Source organism: Papilio xuthus, unplaced genomic scaffold, assembly GCF_000836235.2.
Source record: "Papilio xuthus unplaced genomic scaffold, Pxut_1.1 DF828142.1, whole genome shotgun sequence".
In the NCBI taxonomy this organism is placed as follows: Eukaryota; Metazoa; Arthropoda; class Insecta; order Lepidoptera; family Papilionidae; genus Papilio; species Papilio xuthus.
Window position 1 is genome coordinate 4229599 of NW_013530507.1, and position 25696 is coordinate 4255294.

At 33.4% G+C, this 25696-nt stretch overlaps 5 protein-coding genes across 5 annotated transcripts; 2 read left to right on the forward strand and 3 right to left on the reverse strand.

Annotated features, from left to right (window-relative positions):
* Nucleotides 1–1067: 1067 nt before the first annotated feature.
* Nucleotides 1068–7324, reverse strand: LOC106114461 (uncharacterized). Its single transcript, XM_013307693.1, has 8 exons — nt 5860–7324; nt 5194–5363; nt 4697–4852; nt 4352–4437; nt 3812–3969; nt 3098–3376; nt 2482–2661; nt 1068–1516 (listed from the first exon to the last, which is right to left on the reverse strand). Exons 1-8 carry the CDS (start codon nt 7076–7078, stop codon nt 1476–1478), a joined length of 2289 nt encoding a protein of 762 aa, XP_013163147.1. The 5' UTR covers nt 7079–7324; the 3' UTR covers nt 1068–1475.
* Nucleotides 7325–7840: 516 nt separating this feature from the next.
* On the forward strand, nt 7841–11623 carry Rab2 (RAS oncogene family member Rab2). The gene is made up of 6 exons (XM_013307676.1): nt 7841–8061; nt 8489–8648; nt 9257–9412; nt 9545–9725; nt 9874–10028; nt 10287–11623. Exons 1-5 carry the CDS (start codon nt 8016–8018, stop codon nt 9970–9972), a joined length of 642 nt encoding a protein of 213 aa, XP_013163130.1. The 5' UTR covers nt 7841–8015; the 3' UTR covers nt 9973–10028; nt 10287–11623.
* Nucleotides 11624–11931: 308 nt separating this feature from the next.
* Nucleotides 11932–13981, reverse strand: LOC106114303 (uncharacterized). The gene is made up of 5 exons (XM_013307445.1): nt 13817–13981; nt 13540–13748; nt 13036–13239; nt 12512–12663; nt 11932–12318 (listed from the first exon to the last, which is right to left on the reverse strand). The coding sequence occupies exons 1-5, from the start codon at nt 13857–13859 to the stop codon at nt 12063–12065; spliced, it is 864 nt and encodes a 287-aa protein (XP_013162899.1). The 5' UTR covers nt 13860–13981; the 3' UTR covers nt 11932–12062.
* Nucleotides 13982–14373: 392 nt separating this feature from the next.
* LOC106114302 (peroxisomal multifunctional enzyme type 2) lies at nt 14374–23052 on the forward strand. The gene is made up of 15 exons (XM_013307444.1): nt 14374–14485; nt 14751–14943; nt 15925–16070; nt 16415–16566; nt 16908–17079; nt 17390–17496; nt 17941–18070; nt 18171–18267; nt 19780–19940; nt 20217–20343; nt 20805–20988; nt 21190–21312; nt 21699–21856; nt 21967–22173; nt 22382–23052. Exons 2-15 carry the CDS (start codon nt 14754–14756, stop codon nt 22594–22596), a joined length of 2169 nt encoding a protein of 722 aa, XP_013162898.1. The 5' UTR covers nt 14374–14485; nt 14751–14753; the 3' UTR covers nt 22597–23052.
* Nucleotides 22681–24499, reverse strand: LOC106114304 (uncharacterized). The gene is made up of 2 exons (XM_013307446.1): nt 24056–24499; nt 22681–23916 (listed from the first exon to the last, which is right to left on the reverse strand). The coding sequence occupies exons 1-2, from the start codon at nt 24249–24251 to the stop codon at nt 23744–23746; spliced, it is 369 nt and encodes a 122-aa protein (XP_013162900.1). The 5' UTR covers nt 24252–24499; the 3' UTR covers nt 22681–23743.
* Nucleotides 24500–25696: the final 1197 nt, after the last annotated feature.

The following is a 25696-nucleotide window of genomic DNA, read 5'->3' on the forward strand; positions in this document are numbered from 1 at the left end:
CCCGCCATGTACCAATGTGTTTTACGTTTTTCTAATTTCATATATACATTTATCTGGCGTTCTTACGGTAAAGGAAAAGATCGTGATGCAACCTGCACATATATGCGAAGAAATTCAAAGATATGTGTGAAGTCAACCCGCAATGGGCCAGCGTGGTTGACTGTGGCCGAGTCACCCTAATTTGGGTGGGCTTCGAATCCCCTCAGTGGGTACATATGAATGGACACCATAAAACAGATTATGTTAGAAACAAATGGATACTAATTTAGACCGACACTGTCATTTAATCACGTCCTGACCAAAGATTTCTCATACTCGTACTCATGTCTCCCTTAGAGACTATAAAACTGTGAGTGTCAAAATTCAAACTTTAATATCATATAGCAAGTTCCGGCGTCAGACTAGGACGCAGTTTGACGACCCGACCAGGGCGCTGTACAGAAAGACCCACATGGTAAAAAAGAACCCCGTATTAACGCCCAGGCCTGTAGCAGCGATGAACTTCGTGATAAAATCTATTTAGTTATAATTATTTTACGAATCACTTAAAATTAATCCAACGAAAAGGATAGATATATCCGTAGCTTTATATAATAATCATCATACAAACGATCGCTATGTTACAAATACTTTTAGCTAAAATATGGTCATATTAAAAGCTGTCATAGTATACAGGGTGTCCCAAAAGGTTACGTCCATAGGAAGGGGGATGATAGGGTTGGTCACAAGGGTCACCAGAAAAATAAAATAAAAATTCCCCTCTGGGTACTAAAAAAAATAAAGGGCATTTTTTAAAAACTTAAAAATTTTACACCTTCTGGGGCAATTTTATAACCAATGACCTACAAATATTGCTACATTTAAAAAAAAACTATTATGTTATCGTCAATAACCCTTTATCAATATGAAATAAAAAAACAATACAACTAACAAAGTTTTTAAAGAAAATTAAAATTGCCCCAGAAGGTGTAAAATTTTTAAGTTTTTAAAAAATGCCATTTACTTTTTTTAATACCCAGAGGGGAATTTTTATTTTATTTTTCTGGTGACCCTTGTGACCACCCCTATCATCCCCCTTCCTATGTACGTAACCTTTTGGGAAACCCTGTATATAAAATATTACTTTATAAATACTAATACTTGTGACAAAGGCTATTATAACACGAGTAATAACTGTCCAAAAATTACGTTTCTAAAGTTGCCAATAAGTAACAGACAGAACGGATGTCGTCTTTGTCGCACCTATAGCGATTGTGTATACGTTCGTCTCGCTCTATTATATTACTTTGACAGCCAATTTTAGATACGTGTAATTTTTTCGTAAATTTTGTGAGCACTAATTTTCAAAGCAAAGATCATTAGCAATCGTAGCAATTAATAGTTAGCCAAATAGATTTATAACTGAAATATGAGTTTTTAATTCGGTGGTATTCTAAATATATATTTTTTTTTCAATCGCGAATTGCGACACAAAATTATTGCTCTGGTCGACATCCATCCGATACCTTCCGAGTACCTGTTAATAAAAGTTTTATTAATAATATTAATTATAACTAGCTGTCACCCGCGACTTCGCGCGGAATTAAAAAAAAACTTAATTAGTAGTCTGTGTTCTTCCAGATTATGTTTACATCTGTGTCATATTTCAGCAAAATCTATGCAGCCGTTCTGTAAATACCTTTAAACAAACATCCATCCATCCATACATCTAAACATTCACATTTAGTTTATTAATCTGATAAAATTAACACTTATTTTTTTTATAAAAACTACATATGCATCCATGATTCAAGGATTTAGATTCGCGTAATAAATATTTGGACAATAAGCTATTGAATTAGTATATTTTGTAAGACAAACACATTTTATCTTGACTCAACTAACGTACGTAACATTACTAAGTAACGGAATCTTCCGTTACTTCGCTTTAATTATTTTTAAGAATATTATTACAAAGTAACCGAATTAATATAGTGTAAAACAATTTTATAACCCTGAGGCAGGCAAAAGTAAACAAATCCTCACTAACGAAATCAAATTGGAAAGGATCTTTTATCTAAAATAGAAAACTTTTAACGTGACAAATATTTCCACTTCAACTGTACAGTCAGCTGCATAAATATGTATACATTTACAAAACTTTAGAAACTTGTATATGCCGTAGGTATTCATAACAGCTATGTTCGGAAGCATAGGGATCGACATGTGCATATTTTTTAAACCAAAAGCGTAAGTTTCTGAAGTTATGTAAATGTATACATATTTTTTCTAAAGACACGCTTAAAAGCTGTGTCCCATTGCTTATAGTTTTCGCGTCGTGACTTAATGCGTATGAAAGGTTCATAAAATATCACTTTTAACGTAGAACAGACTGTACGTGTCTAGTACGATTGGTACGTACCTAGTGTGGGTGGTACGTACCTAGTGTGGGTGGTACGTACTTAGTGTGGGTGGTACGTACCTAGTGTGGGTGGTACGTACCTAGTGTGGGCGGCAGGGGGGCGTGCACAAGCCGGCGGTGCGCCTCGGAGCCGGTGAGTGCGGCGAAGGTGACGCCGGCCTGGTACGCCGCCGGCAACCTGACGTGCCGCGAGCGCGCGCCGACGCCCGCCTCTCTCCACCCGTGCGCCCGCCACTCACGGATCACACTTGCCACTTGACCTTTAATCACCTCATTATGTACAATCTTACTAATATTATAAAAGCTAATATTTGGATGGATGGATGTTAAATCTCCCGAACGCCTGAACGGATCTCACTGAAATTTTCCATAGATGAAGAACAACTGGAAGAATACATAAAATACTAATTAAGTTTTTTTAACTTCGCGTAGACGGAATCGCAGGTAACGGCTAGTGTCTCATAACAATATGTATTGTTAGGAAGAAAATCCGACACTGTGTCGGTGTACTGGCGTAACACTAGCCTTACTAAAATGTCGACGTTTATGTCCCCTCACTATTCATTATGACACTTGACTTTGTAACAAAAGTGCGCCATTCGCGCCAAAGGATTCTAACTAATAATGTCTAAAAGTATGAAGATGTTTTAAGTGTTTTTTGTTAAATTCTTAAATATTAATAGCTTGTTTACTTACCGAGTACATTGAAAGTATGAAACCTTCTATCCGGTACAGCCATGAGCACACTTAAATCTGTATTCGGAGATAACCTGGCAAGGATATCTCTTGCCCGCACAAGTAACACCGAGGGCGAGGTGAGGCGCGGCCACAATGCTCTCTCCGGCACACATTCACAAGGGTTGCACAGGTACACACCACGAGGAGATACACCGAACACCATTTGATGATGCCACGCATCGGGTATTTCCCCTTCACATCCCACTTGAAGATTTAATGTCAGGATTGGTACAGCTCCTTTAAAAAACAGATATACACTTTTAATTTTTTAAATATCTAACTAAAATAATAAGTATCAAATAACATTGTGCATGGAGCCGCGCTATTTGTGACGTCACGAAAAGAAAAAATTGTAGAACAAAAATATATAAAAATACATAAATATATGTTTAAGTCTTAATAATTGAATGCAAAAAATGAAATAAAAAAAATTATATTTTTCTAGCAATTTTTGATATATTTAAGTGTCACTCTTTTCAAACGCACAGTATACGAGTCACTGTGGGTTTCTGAGTCCAAAGTCCCTGTTTAAAAAATTTGTCATCTGTTATCATATTATACATAATTAACAGGAACAACATTATTTTTTATATAGAGAGTTTAGGTACATAATAAATAATCTATTTAATGTATAAGAATGATTATTGTTTGCCTTAATATATAATAACTAACCTAGAGATATCCAGTCAGCGAGCCAGTGTGACAGTGACATAGCACGTTCGGGATGCAAGGGAAAGAATCGAGCCGTCACCAATCCATCTGAAGCTCTTTGTATCCCTGTCACCAAGTCTGCTGCAGTGCAGCCTGCGACCGCTCGCGACAGCAAATACCTAAATAATATAATGATATTTTTATAATTTTAATAACAATCATTTAATTTAACTACATTTCTAAAACCAATCTACAAGCATTGTTGGTACCTAATTATTAAGTGTTTAATAATTACTTAAATTACTTAACCACAATGCATAGACTACAAATAAAAGTGCATATTTGTATGCTTTTTGTCTATGCATTCTGAACCATAGGAGTTATTCCGATCAAACTTAATAAAGAGGTTCTAATGACGAAATGTTTGTACTAAAACTAGTTTTTTATCTGAAATAAAAAATATGCTTACTTCTTATTTAATTTTTTTTTATCTTATTTTAAAAAGAAAACATTAATGTACAAGATGTTGTAGAGACTGGACCTGCTGTATACATACATTACCTGGGTATAGGCGCATTATTCGCCCTTTGTCTCGTTCCCACTGCTGCTTTAATTCTTTCAATGTCCACGGGCACACCAAGAGCAATCTAGAAATAAAAAATTGCTTAAGAATTTACTCAGTGAATTTAGGCCAAAATAGGCCAAAATATCTTAGTTTAAATTCTAATAAAGTAATCATACTAATATTATAAGTGTGAAAGTTTAAATACATGGATATTTGTTACAAGGTATCTTTAGAGCGGCTCAACAGATCTTGATGAAATTTTTGTATAACATTTTTTTTTGAAATTCGCGCGGACAGAGATTTTATCTTTTAAAAGAGTTTGAAAGTTGGCAACTACTTACAAAAACGTTAACAACTGCTGTTGCCCCACAAGCAGATGTGCCAATCTGAGTGACCTGTCGTTCACAGGCCTCACGCTCCGACCACACCATGCACTGTGGGGGCTCCACACATCCTGTGTCGCCGTCACTACTGCACCCCGCTCCTTGGTCCCGACTCTACAACATCCAGGGACATAGGTTCTTTATCACCAGTGATATGATTAAGAAGGGGATGACAATTGAAATTATGGTAGATAGATTGATTTAGAGGACAGGAAGCTGGTGCACTGATATATGATCACCCCTGTCATTATCTCTGACCAATCAGAAATAACAATATGTTTTAAATGAGGAATAGCAAATTCAGAAACCCATGTTTAGAATATTTGCAGATTGCTAAATGTATTTTACAAAATTTATTTATAGTATAATATGATGATTGCCTTTGATAGAAAGATCTAAAAAGAGTTAAACATTTTCTATCCTTCAGACAACCAGCTGCTGCATGTAACACTTACCATATTAGCTGCATCCTGACTTTCAATATCGGAACAAGTCTTCTGAATTATGAGCCTCTTAGCCATTGTAATATGATAAAGAGTTGTAGGAATATTTACTGAATCTCCAGTTGGTCTTTCTCCTTTATTGATTTCATAAGTATGTGCTCCATCATTACAATCTTCGTCATCTAAAAGAAAATAAAAACAGACATTTGATTAAAAAATAATACTTTGTTTGATACCCTTTTATACACAGATCTAAAGAATTCAGAATGGCACTAATAGATCTATTTACATTCCAATGCATAATCTTTAGTATAATTAAAGACCCTGAGAATCCTCATGGAAGGTAAAGTGGAGATAACAACAATAAGATACATGGAAAGTTGTTAAATTATTCAAATTTCGTGAGACATTATACTAAATTGATATATTATATAAACACAGCTAAACACTCAGTGAGCGACGGGCCGCGTCCGCGAAATAATACCAGTACCACTCATCCTGATGAAGTGCCCCCGATGGGCTTGAAACTAGTCGGTGCCGCCACCGGACGAATATACGTGAGTGTTTAGCCGTGTTTATATATCAATATATCAATGGAAAGTTGGTTCAAAAGGGGTTAAAATTATTGGAAAGTAACTACAATACTTAAATAGTAACTAAATTTAAAATGTTACTCACAATTTATTACTTCTCTTGGTGATACCAAATCTCCATTGGACACATGTAACCCTGACAGTGTATTACTTGGCCAACTTGAGATTGTCCTTCTGACTAAAAACTGTTCACCCCTAAAGTTTACATGTGTGATGTAGGGTCCATACTCTTGATCTGTTGTTACTTCTTCTTCTATATTTCTTTGGGGCAAATCCTGAACACAGCTTGTAGATGGGACACTTAGACTATGTGTTTCAACATCATTATGTGCTGTACTGGTAGATGGTTGAGGATTTACAACAGGATTAGGCAAATATTCTGGTGTGGTACCCCTAATTACCGGTTCAATTTCTTCTGGCAAACTGTTTGCCACTTCTAAATCAGCATCCGGGCTTGATTCATCATCTGTATCAACTTCACAGGATGGCCCAGGATCGAAATCCATCTCCAAAAAATCCATATCCGGACTGGATGCCCTTGAGCCTTGTTCCCTGGCATTCCCTGGCCCCTGCTGAGGGACTGGATAATTTGGAAGCAATGGGAGATGCCTATCTAAAGGCAAGCCCATGTCTAGGCTAAAAAAGGAACTTGGTAGATCTGCCAAGTGTTCACCTCCCCTATATGTGTAAATACAGCCATCTTCAGAGCCCAAAGAGTAATCATCATTACCAGTGTCACTTGAACTATCATTGTCATCTATGTTTGGTCTGTCTAGCCTGAGTGTTGAAGGTCGTTTTCTGTTTTCTCGAATGCCACCACTTTCAATATTATCAAAAGATTTATTTGTGCCACTTGTTGAAGGACCATTCACACAGCTACTGTTGCCTACTTTATCTGCATACATTTTGTACCTCTGACATGATTTCTCACAGTTGGAATCGAAACTTTTATCACAGGCTGATTCAACTTTACTTGGACTTTCAATATTGTGAAATTTATTTATCGCATTATTTGCCACTTGCTTTTGATTTCCGTCAATTGTATTTCCAATCGTATCATTTTGTAAAATATTTTCCTTTGTTCGGTTAACCTTTTGTTCAGAATCATCACTCGACCGAGGTCGAGAACCATTTACTGGAACAAAACTAGAACTTCGTTCTTGTGACATTGATGTAAACACATTTTCAATCCCAACGAGTTGGCTCACCGGCCTATCTATGCATTTATTTTCCTTACTTGCCTCTTTTTCACATCCTTCTTTAATAGGATTTCGAACAGATGCCGCATCATCCGAAGAATCCATTATTACAAACACAACTTGTTATTTGTCGGCATTGTAGGTTTAAGGTTAACAAATGATGGCACTTTTAAATGATTGTAAAGAAAAAACAGACACGGTACGTTACAATTTCATATTTGTATCTTTACCACTTTTCATTTAATTGCCACTAAGACTGATTGGAATTAATTATTTCATTAAATAAAAACAAACCATTGAAGAACAATATAATTGACAGCTAGCAAAGATCACCATAGACGAAAATTAATTAACATATTAATACACAGAGTATACTACACTTATCTATACGCATATTTTCACCTGTTTATATTTGTTTGTTTGTCTGTGAATTTGGAGGCGCAGAACTAATCTCATTGATATAGTTAATTGTTTATATCAATACATGTACAGGTCTTACTTTTGAGAGAGGACCTCTAAAAGCGCACGCAAAGCATGTTTCAATTTTATAAAAGTGTCAGCATGCTGTGTACCTTTACCTAACCCCCTGCGAAAAGTGCAAAATTTATTTAGAAGAAAGTAGCGGGCGCCTCTTGGCTTAGTCCGTTTTTCTATAGTCAAAGGTTAAAAGGGTTTAGCTTTATAGGAAACGTTAGTATAATCTAATTTAAAATTAGTAATATGATAACGATGTATAGAAAAGTTAAATGTAAAGAGATAATAATGATTCAAATTTTATTGGTAATAAAATATATTGGTATTGCCAAACAGTAGGCAAGCATTGGCAATGCCATTTAATTTTATCCTTAAATCTATGGTCTGCTCCACTCACTCATTGTCTCATTGTCAGTTTTCACAAATTTTACAATGACATACTGAATCAACCCAGCTGTGAGATTAATAAAAATTGCGTCGTATCGTAATTGTAATATTCGGTATTGAGAGTGTTATATATACTAAATTTACATTTTCTTTGTAATAATAACAGAATAACCAGGAGAAAATGGCATACGCCTACTTGTTTAAATACATCATCATTGGCGACACAGGTATTGATTTTATTTCCTGAAAATTTTCTTCATTGTCATTTTTGCTTTTCGATTCTGTAAACCGTTTAAATTTTACTTTACATTATTCATATCTTCGTCAAAGTAAAAAACCGTCGTTATTTAAGATTGCAGAATAAAGAATTACAATACTAAAGGGATGATAGGCTATCGTAAAACCTTTTGTGTTCCGCCTACGCTCATCTATAATCTTTGTATCAAATCGAACCAAAAACGTTGCGCAAATAAATGTAAACTTATTACTTTATCGTTCAAGGGTATTCTTTGTGTTCTATCACTAAAGATTTGTTGGCTAACTTAATTGGCTGCACTATTTTTCGTTTAAATACATTGAACATTAATAATAGTATGAAAACAGCAAATTGAACATGTAGTACAAAGCATTTAAATTACGTAAAAATATGTCTAGGTGTGGGCAAGTCATGTTTACTGCTGCAGTTCACAGACAAGAGATTCCAACCAGTACATGATCTCACTATTGGTGTGGAGTTTGGTGCCCGCATGATTACAATTGATGGTAAACAAATCAAGCTACAGATCTGGGACACTGCTGGCCAGGAGGCATTCAGGTAGTCAAACAAAGACTTACTAGAGCTACAATAATACATATGTAAACAAAGTATTGATAAGAATTCAATGACCTAATTGTTTTATTCATTGTTTAAATATTACATTTTATTTATAAGTTGTTTACAACAAAGATTTCTTTTAATAAGTGTCTCAACAAGCTTGCACTGGCCAAAATTATGTGCCTAAAAAAATATAAGCTTAGTATCTATGCAAATTTTCAATATACAATTCCAATTTATAAATTTATGCTTATTTAATAGCATAGTTGTGTAACACAAATGAAATGTAAGGAAACAAACATAAAATCTATGAATAAATTCTGAAATTGTTTGTTGTAAACATAGGGGTTAGATAAAACTGGCTTTAGGGTCGGCATGGACAAAAGGGCTACCATAGATCTGCGGATTACATAGTTTCACATCACCTCTTTCTCAAGGCATCATTAAAAAGGTGCCTTAGAAATCTCAATCAGAACACTGGTAGTGCTAAAAGACATACTGGGTGTACAAGTGCCATCATTCAGCCACATCACCATTTAATCCCGGACGGGATTATTGTCAAAAGGTTTTTCACTAATAAAATATCTTATAAAATGTAACATTTATAGGTCAATAACTCGGTCATACTATAGAGGTGCGGCAGGTGCACTTCTAGTTTATGACATAACTAGACGGGATACCTTCAACCATTTGACAACTTGGCTTGAAGATGCCCGGCAGCATTCCAACTCCAATATGGTCATCATGTTAATTGGTAACAAGAGGTAAAGTATCCAGTGCTACTACAATTTTTTGTATGGAAATAAACTTACCAGATTAGTCAGTGACACTGAATGTTTTTATAAAAAAATGTATACACTCTGAGTGTATTTCTAATCTGTAGTATATATTACCAGTGATCTGGAATCTCGACGTGAAGTAAAGAAAGAGGAGGGGGAAGCATTTGCACGTGAACACGGCCTTGTGTTCATGGAGACATCGGCCAAGACTGCTGCAAATGTTGAAGAGGCCTTTATCAACACTGCAAAAGAGATTTATGAGAAAATACAAGAAGGCGTTTTTGATATCAACAATGAGGTAACTAGTACAGTTATTTTCCATTTCTTTGTAGTGCAAGTATAGAGATCATACTTTTTAATTATATATTTTATATTTAACTTTAAATATTTGCTATATTAGTAATCTATTAGCAATTAAAACATTACTATATATTAATATTTTTTAGGCAAATGGCATCAAGATCGGTCCGCAGCACTCTACGGGCGGAGGCGCGAGCGGCGCTGGTGGCGCGGGCGCAGGCGCGGCGGGCGGCGGCTGCTGTTAGGTGCTGCGCTGCACACACTGAGGCGGACAGGTTGGCTCCTAGTGGGCTCAGCAGAGGTATGACACTCAATATTAGCCTATATTAGTAACCACAATACTAGAATTACAAAGTCTTTCACAGCCATAACACCTGTACATGTACATAACTATTTATTAAAAAAAACACATGCATAGATTTGATAGTGGCAACCCCTACCCATGGTTAGATAGTACAGACTTATTGTAAGTGGTCTTAGTTTTTTTTTTAAATTGGATTTGAGAAATATTTAATTTAATATTTTTTGTTTTATCCGTTTATAAAATTATTGTTTACAGAGGGAGTGCAGCTGTGTGCAACAAACTATGGTCGGAAATTTACCGTGTGCCGGATTTATTAGGATATGTATGTACGCTATGGTATATGTTGCATTCATTATAATTTTAGTAATGCCACTCTGGCAAGACATTGTTTCGTAAAATCGTTTCATATGTGCTTACAACGCGACATTAGTATTTAAAACTAGTTTTTATACACAACTGATTTCAATATCTTACAAAATATATGCAGTTTTCTATTTCTCGACATTTTAAATAGTTTACAGACTAATTTAGATGGATTCAAAATTAAATACAGTTATTATCCCTATCTAAGTGTTTATTTACATTGTAGATGCAGTTTCTCATTCTATATAGTACATAATGGTAAGATATAAATGTTAAGACATAAGTTTCAAATCTTATTGTGTAACAGTTCTACGAGAGTAATTATAATAAAACATGTTAACATCGGACCAGGAGTGGAAAATTATTGAACTGTATATGTTGTTTTAAAAAGCTTTTTAGTCTTTGTATGCTTATGTACTATGTGTTATATTGTAAAATTGTCATATACATATGTGTATTTGAATTTCAAATACAATTTAAAATATGCCAAACCAAGATAGTTAAACATAACCAGAAATCTCTAATTGTGTGTTTAGGCAATTATCAATACTATTTTTCATTATATGAGTGCAATATTTTATTTTATAATTTAAAAATATTACAGAATTTGAGTTCGTAATTTAATTTAATGTTTATTAAAAACAGTCAATATTTTATGTTTTTAAATATGTGATAACTCTAAAAGAAAATACGACAATATGTATTTGGGAAGAAACACACATATTTTCAAGAAAGCTATTCGAATCATTTATTTTATATGTATTATATAATTTACATATTAATATATAATTAAAAAAATAATTTACACATAAATTTCAGGTCAAGAGACACTTATAGTTTTAAGTTATAACAATAACACAAAATGAAATTGCTGTGATGACATTATGTAATTCCAGTTAATTACATAAAAGTTTATGTACTAACCTATATTACCTTTTTAGTACCTTATTTAATAAAATAATTAACCTGTTTGCTACTGTATTGTTCTTAAAACATGACGTAAACTTGTGAAGGCCTACAGAACTTTTGCACAAGAACAATTTAAAATTTATTTAATTAAAAGTAAAGGAAAGTAAAAGGACTGCTTGCAACTCAACAGGACATGATTACAAGAAATTGTTTATATTTAAGTTTAGCACATGTAATGTAGTAAGCTAATATATAAGGTTACATTATGCAACACACATTTGTAAAGCGTAATCCATCAAAGTAAATGTTATAAAATTCAAGTTGTATTTATTTAATCCTCAACTTCATTCAAAGTAAAAAAAATACAATTCACTTTATTTTTAAAAAAGGTAAAAAAATACTCAGACTTGTATTTATTCCATATATCTAATATAATTAATTTATACATTAACAATATAGTTTTAATTTTTGCAGTAACAGAAAAATTACATTGCAAAAAAGATAACCTTATATATAACCTAGTTGTGCCCCGCGACTCCATCTGCGCGGAATTTAAAACTTAGTAGTCTATCTGTTCTCTATATGCCAAATTATAACAAGATCCATGCAGCAGTTCTGAAGATACTAACGAAACAAACATCCATCCAAACATTCGCATTTATAATATTAGCAAGATAACCAATACAATTATCGAGTTTCCTACAAGTTTGTTCAAACACGATTTATGACAATTTTATAGCATTGAACATAAAGTATGCACTATAACTCAACAGCATTATTATTTGTAACATTTTGTGAACTAATAATTTCATTCAGCACTGTAAATACACAATTCACAAGTTCCGGAGTCTTCATTTTGACTATACCATCTGATTTCACTTCAGCTTTGGTGAGATTTATTTCACATAGGTCTAAAGGTGTCACATCTAATTGCATTGAGAAGAATATCTGATTCTGCAATATCTGGTAAGCCAATTTATCTGTTTTTGACGATGCTGTAGAATCACCCTTTGCTCTAAAACATTCAAATAATCATTAAAACACTTCAAATCAAAGCAAAAAAAAAAACAAATTCAATTTTCTTCCGATAAATTGTGAATTATTGATAAAAAATATTTTTATACTTAATTTAAATGAAACAAATGCATTATACTTTGATTTGAGACTTTTAGAAAGTTTATTTAATCTGTGTGTAAAATTTTTTTTACCGATGCCAAATCATATTCACATCCCCAACTTCAAATGATAAGCTTAGCTTATTCTTGTGATCGGCTAAGACAGAGAAGCATAATGTGAATGGATCGGTGCTCCGTGATGTATCATTTTCAACAAAACCAAAGCCAAATCGTAAGAGTTGATGCTGCAAATTAAAATTATCAACATATTAAATAAATTAAGTATAATTTTAGATCTAAGAAACAATAAAGTTATTTTGTTGCTTCACTTCTTAATATTTATCTAGATTTAGATAATTTATACATTCTTTATCATGTTTATTCTCCATATGTGGGATTCTCTGTCAAATTAAAAAAACTAATCAATCTTACAAATAGTATAAATGCGAATGCTTGGATGGATGGATGGATGTTTGAATATATCTCTAGAATGCATGGATCTCGCTGAAATTTGGCATAGATGTTGAACATATTCTTGAAGATACATAGGCTAATCAACCTTTTTTTAATTCCACACGGACGGAGTAGTGGCCCACAGCTATAAAACTAAACAATACCTGTGAAAAATAGAATTGTTTAATTGTGCAGTCAAACAATGACTGTAATGTAGACTTCACTGATGCTCCAATCCTTTTCTCACCATGTTCCAGCATGAATGGCAGATGTATACTTTCAGGCACTTTCATAGTTACTCCCCAAGACAGAAGAATACATGTATATACTATCTTAGATTTATTACTTTCTTGAGATGACACATTGATCTATAAATTGTACAAATTGGTTAAGACAGAACAGCATAAATTACAAAGAGCATTAGCTGTGAACTGAGTTAAGTTATGGAGTTGTAAACTAAAGGTAAAGGTCCTCAGTTTAATGCCTGCATTATACAAACATTTTTTCCATATTCAAATTTTGTAAAGAATAGCATAAGGATACTGTCCATATCTGCAAAGATGTGTATGAAGGGTCAGTGTGGTTAACTTAAACATAGCCATCACTAAATAAGACTAGGCTTGATCTAGTTGGTTAGCACATTTAACATGATATAAAGAAATGCATACCATAAAAGCTTCTGGATCATCTTCATTGTATTTCAAGTATGGCTGTGCCTCTATAACTACAGTAAATTTTATACCAGGCTTAGCTGGAATCGCAGTTATTATACCTTGACGAATCTTTGACGCATATTGTTTAAATTTAATTGCATTTGATTGTATGTTAAACAAAGGAGACACATTACTTAGTCGCCAGTGTCCTTCGTTATAAATAACTAAAAACAGAATTATATTAATAACATTAACATATTAATAACACCAAACAGTTTAAATCTATACTTACCAGCTAAAGGATCGTTAATAACATGATTATTGTGTATGTTCATAATGTTAACTTCATGTATTTGCTTTCATGAATATGAAAATTTGCCTTATATTTAGTTTCAAACGTGTACAACAATAGTCTCAATATTTTTATGAAGCTTACGTATTGTTATTAATACAAAATAGTTACATTTTATTTATTTTGTCATGCTTCAATTCAAAATAACGTTTATATCAATAATACTGTCAAATTCTACCAAGAACAAAGAGATACCAAGTAAATATATTTGACCAGAGTGTATTAGTTTTTTTTGGCAATTTTGTTCAATCTGAGTTTACTACTCTATGGTCACTGGCTGACAGCCAGCCAATGACTGCAGAAAAATAACGCAGTGGTTTCCACGGCAGTTCACAACCGAAATATCCTCACATAAATATATTGTTGTCTTAGTCTTTTCAAAGATAATAGGAGCGATGACAATATGTTTTAAAAAGAATGTTCCAGCAGTGGAAACAACAACGACAAAAAATTGTTTCTGGAAACGGTTTGAAAGAAAACGTCATGACAATGACAACTGAACTGACAATCATTATCATTTATCGTTGAAGAGACGATACGACTGTTGCTGGATTTTATTAAACCCGTCTAACCATCAAGCCAGTTTAGTATACAATATTCATTGCAAAGGTTTGTCGCACGTGTTCCCTTTATAATTTCTATTTTTATACATATTTAATGCTATTTTGCAATAGGCAAAGTATTTTGGCTTAATAAATGTTACTAATACAAGCAAAACATCTTTACAACAATTTTTACTTAGTTTCTAAAAGTGCAAGTTCATTTTCGCATCAAGTTGGACTTCGCACCCTTTGTATTGATATATAGAGCCTAATGAAAGTAGTTTGAATCTTTTGCGCTGTATTCGTTATATTTAAAATAAAAATTCTCGTAGACAATGGAGCAACTTCGCTTTGACGGACGTGTAGCCGTGGTTACCGGAGCCGGTGGAGGATTGGGCAAAGCCTACGCATTACTTTTAGCATCAAGAGGAGCTAAAGTGGTAGTCAATGATCTTGGAGGGGGTAGGGATGGCAGTGGAAAGTCAACTTTTGCAGATGCTGTTGTTCAAGAAATCAAAAGCAAAGGTACTTATATTTTATTATGCAGGAGATAACATGCACAGCCCTTATCTGTTCTATATATTTTAATGATGGAAAATGTAATAAATAATTTCATTAATATTACATTTATTTGCTGAAACTATTTTAACTATAACTTTTATTTTTATGGGTATTTGGTAAATGTAACAAAATAAACATGTTTGCACATGTGCCTGATAAAGTTTGATCTTATTACCTAATAAGACCAGACATTAGTATTTGAATTAAGATAAGTATGGAGTAGTGGCTACATAGGTCAAATTGTCACAAATATATAAATACATAAGAGAAACATCTATTTCATCCTGTTACATATGTTACATCTTAAGGAAATACTCTATTTTATTACATTATCCTTATATGAACTATTGTAGACATTATATAATATTATGTACATAAGTAAATAACAATTTTTATTTTTAAAGTACTTATTCCAAATAAAATGGAAAGATATTGTTATAAATTGAAACGTTAAAGATTACATTATTTTGTACCATGTTAGTATGCTCTTGCAGTATTGTGTTGTTGAGTTAAAGGTCAAGTCAATGACTGACACCAACCTTATAGTATGCTTGTATGCATGTTATATTACTAGTTAGCTTATATATCTGAGAGATAATATTACAGGATAAAACAATTAGCAAATATATGATTATTTGTTATTTATTTTATATATAGTCAGAAGGATGAATATTTAAAAACATTTTTCTATTGCAAAGAATTTATTAGTAGTACTAACATGGTAGTTATCATAAGTCAACAATTAATTTGTATTTTTGTCAGGGTAGGATCCAAAATTCCATTTAAAGTCTAAATTTCCCTAAAAGCCGTCAATGTATCTATGGTTCCTCTGGTAGATATCCACATGGGATCAGGTTAATTTATATCAGGCAATCAGCTACTTGATTGTTCTGCTATAAATTTTTTAATACCTAATATGATTATGATTATCTTGTTTGTCTGTAGGTGGTGAAGCCGTTGCTGATTATAACTCCGTTGTGGATGGTGAGAAGATAATAAAAACAGCTATAGATAACTTTGGACGTATTGATATCATAATCAACAATGCTGGTATTCTCAGAGATAAAAGCTTCACAAAAATGTCCGAACAGGTGATAATACGTTTTTGTAATTATATATCTACTGAAATAATGAAAATTCATTTGATTATTTTTTTTTACTAGCTGGAGCCCGTGAGCTTCGTCTACGCGTAATCTAGCTGTTATAATGTTAACAGGCCATAAACAATATATCTTACTTATATTATAATTGCGAATGCTTAGATGGATGGATGTTTGTTTGTAGGTATGTCTGTAATGGCTGAACAGATTTTAATGAAATTTGGCACAGATATACACATAGTCTGGAAGAACTAAATTCCGTGCGGACGGAGTCGCGTGCGATAGCTATTACATATCTAAAACAATGAATCACATGATTATTTTTATTCATATAGGACTGGGATTTGATTCAAGCTGTACATTTGAAAGGTGCATTCAAAACAACTCATGCGGCGTGGGAAATATTCAGAAAGCAAAAATATGGCCGCGTTATTATGACCTCTAGTAATGCCGGTCTCTTCGGAAACTTTGGTCAGGCTAACTACAGGTATATACAAATACCATACATACAAATTTTATAAATAACTACGAATAGGAAGCTTTATGCTATTCATATCCAATTTAAACTCCTTATAACGTCACGCGATATAACGTCGAACTACATAAAACGTCGGAATTGTTTGGTTGGCTTATCTTGTTTTTATACATTAATAAACTTCGTATTACGTCAAACACACTCACAGAACAGAAAAATAATATAGATTTTACTTCACTCTCTATAACGTACACTCTTTATATCGTCGCTATTGCTTGATAACTTAAGCGACGTTATATAGAGTTTCCACTGTATGTCCTAGAGAAGTCTAAATAAGTAAAATTGTTAAACAGCGCGGCAAAAATGGGTTTGGTTGGTCTAGCGAACACTTTGGCCATTGAAGGTGCGAAATATAACATCAAGGTGAACACGATTGTACCCACCGCCGCTTCTCGTCTCACCGAAGACATTCTGCCACCGGAGATGTTCCAAGCTATGAAACCTGACCTCATCGCTCCTGTTGTGGTATGTACAAAGTTTTCCATCTCAAGACAATCTATCGATCGCTTTTACGTAAACTGCCATAAATAACAAAAAAATCAGAATTTACAGGTCAATTTACCATAACTGTCTGTCACTATTACGGATAAGTGGCCATTTGGTCTTATGAACCTATTTGCTTAAAGTTTTATGATGTACCCAATATTTTTGGCTTTTCTTTAATTATAGGTAAACGGCAAAATAAACTAACTGTGATAATAACTGGAAAATGACAATTTCGACCTTTTACGTAAGAGTCATCGGTATGTTGAGTTACAATAATGATTGTTTACAGGCTTACATGGCGCATGAATCTTTCCCGGATAATGGCAGTGTTATAGATTCTACTTTGGGTTTCGCCAACAAAACACATCTTGTACGATCGCAAGGAGCCGTGCTAAAGTTAGTGACTTTATTTATAATAATTGTTTTTCTATAGACATACTTTGAAAACCTTCTTTAAGTAACTTGCTTAGAATACAGGATATAAATATTCTTTGAGTTGTAAACCTACTTAGTGCCAAATAAGCTAAGAATCATACTCAAAATATTGGAACTCTTAATAAGTGGTATTTTGTCATAGAAGCGCTGGTGGCTCAGGAACAATCACTTGAGTTATAATCCGCAGGTCGTGGGTTGAATCCTACCATGTACCAATGTGTTTTGAGATTTTACATATGTACATTTATCCGATTTTCGTCCGAAATTCAAAGATATGTATGTATTCAACCCGCAGTGGACCAGCGTGGTTGACTATGGCCAAGTCAATCTTAACTTAGGATAGGCTCCGAGCCTCTCCGTGGAGACGTTTAGATTAGCTAAATAGTCATATTTTAAAATTTTCAGGAAGAAACCTGCGGATCTAGTGACAATAGAATCTGTAAAGGAGGCCTGGCCTCAAGTTGTTAACATGAATAATGCAACCCACAAGGAGAAATTAGCCGAAGTCACCGTGGAATTGGTTGAAAAATTACAGGTGAGTGGTATACAGTACTTGAGGATATATGTTGCCAATCATTTTTTAACTTTGTTAGTGGCACAAAAAGAGATAATTTAAAAGAAAATTTCGTTCACAGGAGTTTGAAGAACGAAGCAAGTTAGATAGTGCAAATGAAGCGTATTGGTCAACTTACAATTATAATGCTAAGGATCTCGCCCTGTATGCTCTTGGCAGTAAGTTTTTTTATTGGCTAATTGATTTTTTTAATTTTTTTTCTCTTAACGCCAGTGGAGTACTAAATTTTATTTAAACTCATATAGGTTATTTTAATTAGATTTTTTTACTTTTTTCGTTTGATGCTATTGGAGTTATTTTTTGTCTGTTAGTTTTTACTTTTTTTTTCGTGTGACGCTAGGTTAATTAGTTTCTTTTTTACTTTTTTTTCGTTTGAAGTTATTCGTGTTTAAATTTTTATTTAATCTCATATATGTTATGTACGGAACAATACGCATAATATTGTTTCGTCAAACATTATAATTGACAATGAATGGTTAAACTTATTATTCTCGTATAACAATAATACGTCATTGTATTATAAATGTACAATGTGAAAATGTTTTATAAATATTAAGTCTACTTCTGTAGAAACAATAAGTTCATCCTTGAACTTTGAACGATAGTTTTTGTTACTATGAGCATTGTCTTATTTAATATCATATTATTATGTGAAGAAAATCGTTGTAGTCCTTTTAAGAATTTGAGCAAACACGTCTACGTGAAATGACAGTTAAATTCGAGGCGTACTATTTAAAAAAAAACTTTGTTTTTGAATTAAATTCGAATTTCGAACAATGGGCGGCTACTATTATTTTTAAATTATGTAAACCGAGATATTTTAATTTTCGTTTCCGCTACGTTATTTAATTCTTTCAGTTACATATTTTGTGTTGAGAAATAATAAAAAAAACCGTTTTTACTGTTTTACGAGTTTAAGCAATGTTAGTAATCTTTAGATTTAGAATAATAAATACATTTTTATAAAATGACTTTACAAAAATATTGCATTGTATTAACAAAGATAATAAAAATATATCTTTGTTGTTAAATACCTGATAAAAATATCTTATCAAATCTTCATTGATAAAATACTTATGTTGTGTAAGCAAATTATATAAGTATTCAAGGTCATTGTACTATGTCCATGGTGTACCTTTTTATAAAATACGAACACTGAAGGTCAAATGTTAAGGTCTATTTCCACTTAGTGGCAAGCATTCATTTTGTATAGCATTTGGGAGCGCGTCATTGGAAATAGGACTTAGGCGAATTTATCATCGTTTATCAATTGGTTTATGAGTGTAGGCATTTTGTTGTATTGATTTTATAAGTAAAATTTTAATTTTAATTTAAAAAGTTGATACGTACTTGTATTAATGTATATTGTCGTCCCTTTCACTCTGTGTCATACAGAATTTGACAGTTTTATTCTTTAAAGTTGTTTTTTCTCAGGCCGTATGATCGCGACTCATGACATTACATGTTTTTTTTTAATAAACACGTTATTTTCAGTAAGTACAGTAGTTGTCAGATATTTTGGCGGTATTTAACTTCGCGCGAGTCGCTACGCATAACTCAATGTTAGGTGTAGCGGAACATAGCAACTTGTGGAGGAGGGCACTACGCAGCGTGCCGGTGACGTCGAGCCGGCAACATATTTACTAAGAAAACACTATTTATTTTTCTAGTTGGAGCTTCCGTCGTTAATGCTAGCGATTTGAAATTCTTGTACGAGAGCCATGAAAACTTTTCCGCATTGCCAACCTTCTTTATATTACCGGGGATGGTGATGGAGTCGCCCGTTGTTGGCAAGTCAATGCCACCAGGAAAGCATGCAGATTTTACTAACGTAAGTATGAAAAGATAGCGAAGAACACGCCAAATTCTAATTCTCTTTGATTATAAGAAAGGGTTGGGGAGGGAAATTTGACTAGACAGAGAAGGTTATGGGTAGGGAAAATATCCTGCTTACGTCCACTCTATCCATTTAAGGTAGATGAAAGTGCAGAACGACTAAATGGACAAGAGAATAGTCAGAAATAGCTACGAGACTACGTTTTATTTAGGATAAAGTCTTTAATCTAGTAAAATAATAATATTAATAGTTTAATAAAAATTGTTTTAGATCCTCCACGGTGAACAATATATTGAGTTTGTGAGCGATTTCCCCGGCACTGAGGGAGAGTTCACAATACGTAACTACGTGGTTGATATCCTCGACAAGGGATCAAGTGCTGTGGCCATTGTCAACAGTCAGTATCTTATCTTACTAATATTATAAATGCGAATGTATGGACGTATGAACTGATGTTTGTTAGAAGGTATTTCCATAACGGCTGTATGGATTTTGCTGAAATTTGGCATATATGTAGAACATAATCTGGAAGAACACAGAGGTTACTAAGTTTTTTATTTAATTCCGCGCAGACGGAGACGCGGGCGACCGCTAGTATAAACACATGATAAAATTTCTCTGTATGTATCTGATATCAAAATAAAAAAAAGTATTTCGTGTATGTGTTACTTTACCTACAGTGAAAAACCGATTTTTAAATTTTTGTCTGTTTGTCTGTCTGCAAGCCACGTTTGTTTTGGGTAATCTTCGGAACGGCGGGACCGATTTTGACGGGACTTTCCCTGGAAGGTAGCTGATGTGTGCGGGCATGTTATCGGCTATTTTTTTTAATTCTGCACATCACAAATATTTCCTTAGGTGAGATATTCCAGAACAAGAGTTTGGTATTGCGCACTCAGCAGCACATCTTCGTGCTGGGTCAGGGAGGGTTCGGAGGTCCGCGTAACAGCAACAAGGCGGTGAACGTGGCCGCCGCGCCCAAGCGAGCGCCTGATGCCGTCGTTGAGCAGAAGACTAGCGAAGACCAAGCGGCACTCTACAGGTTAATATTACACTTTCGAAACACTATTTTAGTAAATGTTCTAATATATTTTAAATCGAAAAACACAGGTGTCAATGATCAAAAAAAAATTTTTGGTCGTCTGTATACTTTAACGTAAAAACCACGGGAACACTCAGAAGTAGAAATAACCGTCAGTATCGTTGTACTGGAATATAATCATTATAAAATTATTTAACTCAGATTGTCAGGTGATCTGAACCCGTTGCACATCGACCCCAACGTAGCGACAGCTGCAGGACATCAGAAGCCGATCTTACACGGCCTTGCTTCACTCGGATTCTCCGTAAGACATGTTCTAGCCAAGTAAGTGTTATGACAATCATTTATTTTCCATTTATACTTATAAATGCACTTGCAAGACAAAATAAATATGAAATCGCCTGTTATGAAAACTTTATGATAATACATTTAACTATAGTGTTTCTTAAAAAATCATAATTAACAAATTAAAATACTTGCAAAGTGATACAGGTGATGGTAAAAATGAACTTGGGTACAGTCAGGACTCTTCGCAGTGTTTCACTTACAGAAAAACTGCTTTGTGCTATGCGAGACAAACTCCATTACAATCATTAATTCCTAAGATATCCAGTGCTACTAAAATATTTAAGTAAACTTCAAGAACAAGCATGCTGGCAGAGATCATGTTGAAATACAACAAAACCTACATATTATTTTTAATTCCGTAGATATGGCGGTAACGATTCATCTCTGGTGAAGGCAGTGAAGGCACGTTTCGCTAAGCCGGTGCTCCCGGGACAGACTCTCGTCACTGAGATGTGGGTGGAGGGTACACGTGTACATTTCCAGACAAAGACTAAGGAAACCGGCAATGTTGTTATTTCAGGTAAAATTTAACATTTCATAACTTTGTTTATTCGTAGTATGCCAGAATTAAAAATTTCATATAGCAATCAACATACTTGCATATTAATTACAAATATTGTTTTAATTCAGGTGCTTTTGTCGATCTTAAGAAAGTTGTTAAGAGTGATACCGCAGCATCGGCTGCTCCCAGTCAACAATCATCATCTGCCTTGAAAAGTGATGGACTGTTCGCAAAGATTGATGAACAAGTCAAAGCTAATCCATCACTTGCTAAATCTATTGGAGCTGTCTTCCTCTACAATATTACTGAGAATGGAAAGACTGTGAAGCAATGGAGTAAGTATTAAAATTATTATTTAATATGTTCTATTTATAAAAGGGTGGGGACAGGAAATATGTTTGAAAAAAGATGGGATAGAAGGAAGAATATCCTTTTTCTGCTGGGCAGTGGGGACAACATTATTTTACCAATAACTGTTGATCCTTAATTTAAATAGGCAAAGTGTTTACTGTACTTATTATATTGTTTTTTTTTTTCATATAGCTTTGGACCTAAAGGCTGGTTTAGTCCATGAAGGTGCACCAAAAAGTGGTAAGCCGGATACAACTATGACATTATCGGATGAAGACCTCATAGCTTTAGCATCCGGTACCCTCAACCCACAAACCGCATTCTTGAAGGGCAAGCTGAAGATTGCAGGCAACTTAATGCTCGCTCAGAAACTGGGACCTCTTTTAAAATCCGGATCCAAACTATAAATAACTATATGGGTTGTTAATTCCAATATTTACATTCAAAATATAACACAATAGATATAAGGTAAATTCATTATGTAATTTTGGTTATTATATAGGTATAATGGTGTGGTATCACAAACAGTTTTGTTAGCTAGCCTAAAAATAAAAAAAAACCTTAAGTCGGTCCAAATTAAATAGACATTTTAAAGTCCACAAAATGAAAATGAAAATCTGCGGATGCTACATACAGAAACATTGCCTTGTCTCTTGAAACGAGACAAACTCCACCTTTTCGTACAAATAAAGAATTAATTAGCAATGAGTTAAGTAAACAAAAAGCAATAAGACATGTATCACTGACTGACTTTTATTGTACACACATTTGAAGGTGCATCTAATTGGTTATTGATAATAATACATCCTTGTATCATTGTGTACACAATGTTTGAACAACTGTTTGCTTATAGGTCAAACAGCGCAAGATTACCCAATTGTACATTACAATTTTGTGACTTATTGTTAATAGTTTGATTAAAAACCGATGATATACATTAAATTTTTCATTAATATGTGTTCAAGATCTACATCTATTGTATAGTGCATGTAATAAAGGCATTTTACATAGGCATTTTGTAATAACAATTTTGTTGGTTATTTGAAATTTATATTGCAAGTAGTATATGTTATATATTTTGATTTAAATAATGATTTACATATATGTTTTTAATTATTTATACACTTTAAATTGAGAGAAAAATGATAGATATGAATGTTACTAGATTTTTATATGATGAGTTAATAAAATGCAAGAACTTTAATTAGTAATAATGCAAAAATTATTGTCACAATGAGTTTGCACTACTCATACATTCAAATAAAAGTTAAAATAATTATTTAGAGATTTAATATCATTTATGTGAATGTATCCACAGTTTAAATAAAGGTAAAAATAAATATTTTATATACTTCATTCCAGATTATATTTGTAGAGGTTGGGGAAATATACTTTGTTTTATAAAAAAAATATTTTATTTAATTCATTGTCATCTCCCTGCCCTTCCCACCTGTCCCACCCACATATGGTCACCAAAACGAAGCTTTTGTTCTCCAAAACATATTTCTTCTGTCATTTCACTCATCACACTGCTCTTAAACACGTTACCTGTTTTTATTTGACTGTAGGTAAAATTTTTCCTTGTATTAGTAATTGTGCTTCTTGTACTTCAGTCTCCCAAGACATTTTCATTTGAGGCTGCATACTAAGGTCTATAAATTTAGTGGCCTGAACTTCTGGAAGACCTTTAGTGTTTACTGCCACACCTATTATGCAACAATATGTGCCTGTAGACAGAAATGTACCAATTATAAACATATAATACTAGCGGAATTATGCATGTTTTTAAATAAGCAAGAACATGAGTTCTGTGTTTCTGTAGTTCTAAAGGAATATTATTAAAATGAATTGATATGCTGTACTTAACTTTGCATAAACTCTTGGTATCCACGACTCCATCAGCCGATTCCAATTTTGTTATTTTCACTTTTCCAAAATTATCTGAGATTATTAATATATCATTACCCACAGTTTGTTCAATAGTTCCTTGTAGCCACACGTCCAGAGGTGTTGGTTTATTAATTAAATCTTTACTTAAATATTTAATGGGATTTACAGCCATCCTTTTTTCAAAGGAATATCTTAAGCTTGAAATGTAAACAAATCTCAAATTTTGACAGCAAGTGAAGAGGAAACGGAACCATGAACGGTTTTAAGAATAGTATCGTTTACAAATCCTTTGTTATGACAGTTTTACAGCTGAATCCCGCAAGCATCTTATAACAGCTTTTTCGACATTGATACGAATGCTCATTTAAGTTTGAAAGAAAGAAAGTAGTCCTTACTATTTAAATTAATACGTTCAATCACATTAGCAAATTAACCAAAGAGTATATAAAATAAGAGACGGGACCAAAGAGTATATAAAATAAGAGACGGGACTCTTGACTAATTAGATACACAAACGGAGAATAAAAATTGACATTTTCAATGCTAGCAATATTATGAACAAGTCTACGTTGCTACCAACCTAAAAAAAATCAATCTGTCAATTTCCGTTTTGACGTTTGAAAGTATTATTCGAGGGAAATAATTTTGGAAAAATAAAACAATTTCGTTAATTGCAACTTTATTTAATCTTCTGACTAAAGCGAACATATTTTAAGAACGCAACATAATGCTCATTGCTTTCGTAATAATACCATTATTGTTTAGTTCACCAACAAAATACCCCAACTTTGATAAATGCTTATTTTTTCCAGTTTGTTTATTTGATAGATCATATTTTCTGATAGAACTGGAGTAGTAGTGCCACTCTTGTCTTGAGAAATAGAATAACACTGGAAAGAGATTAGCTCCTCTCTGTTGGTAAAATATTTAGAAAATTGCTAACAAGACAATATGCATTGAAGCAAAACAAATCGTCATCATTAAGCTCACTATACGGACACACTATACTCCACTGAGGAGCTCGGAGCCTACCCTCAAGAATGCGACTAGGTCTTATTCAACAATGCAGAGCCAGTGAGGGTTGGTTGACTTCGCACATATCTTTGAATTTCTATGCAGTTGTATGCAATTTGTAATTACAGTAAGAATGTCTGATGGATGTTATCATGAAATTCGAAGAACTCATTACTATATAGCGGAGATCGTACCTGGATATGTAAAATATGATCCGGTCAAGCGCCAACTGCACTGCCGACGCTCCAAATAGTCCCCTAATCCAAACTTTTCCTATCAAAACATTGCAAATGTACAAGTCATGTTAAATATTATGTACTGTAAAAATAGAATACAATATTTAAGTTTTACTTCTCAAATAAATTCATAAAATTATCATGAACCTAAAGATTCCGCATTTTAACTCTTTTGTTATTACTATTCTCCATAGATGTGTAACCTATAGATTTCTTAACGAGGAAAAATAATGAGCTTCGGAGGCATCATTTTGGGGAAAAGTACCTGTGTTGAAATTTAAATTACTTGTAAGAAAATTGTATACAATCTGTTTATTTTTTATTACTTAGTTCAAAAAAAGTTAAGATATATAATAAGTTGTGATAT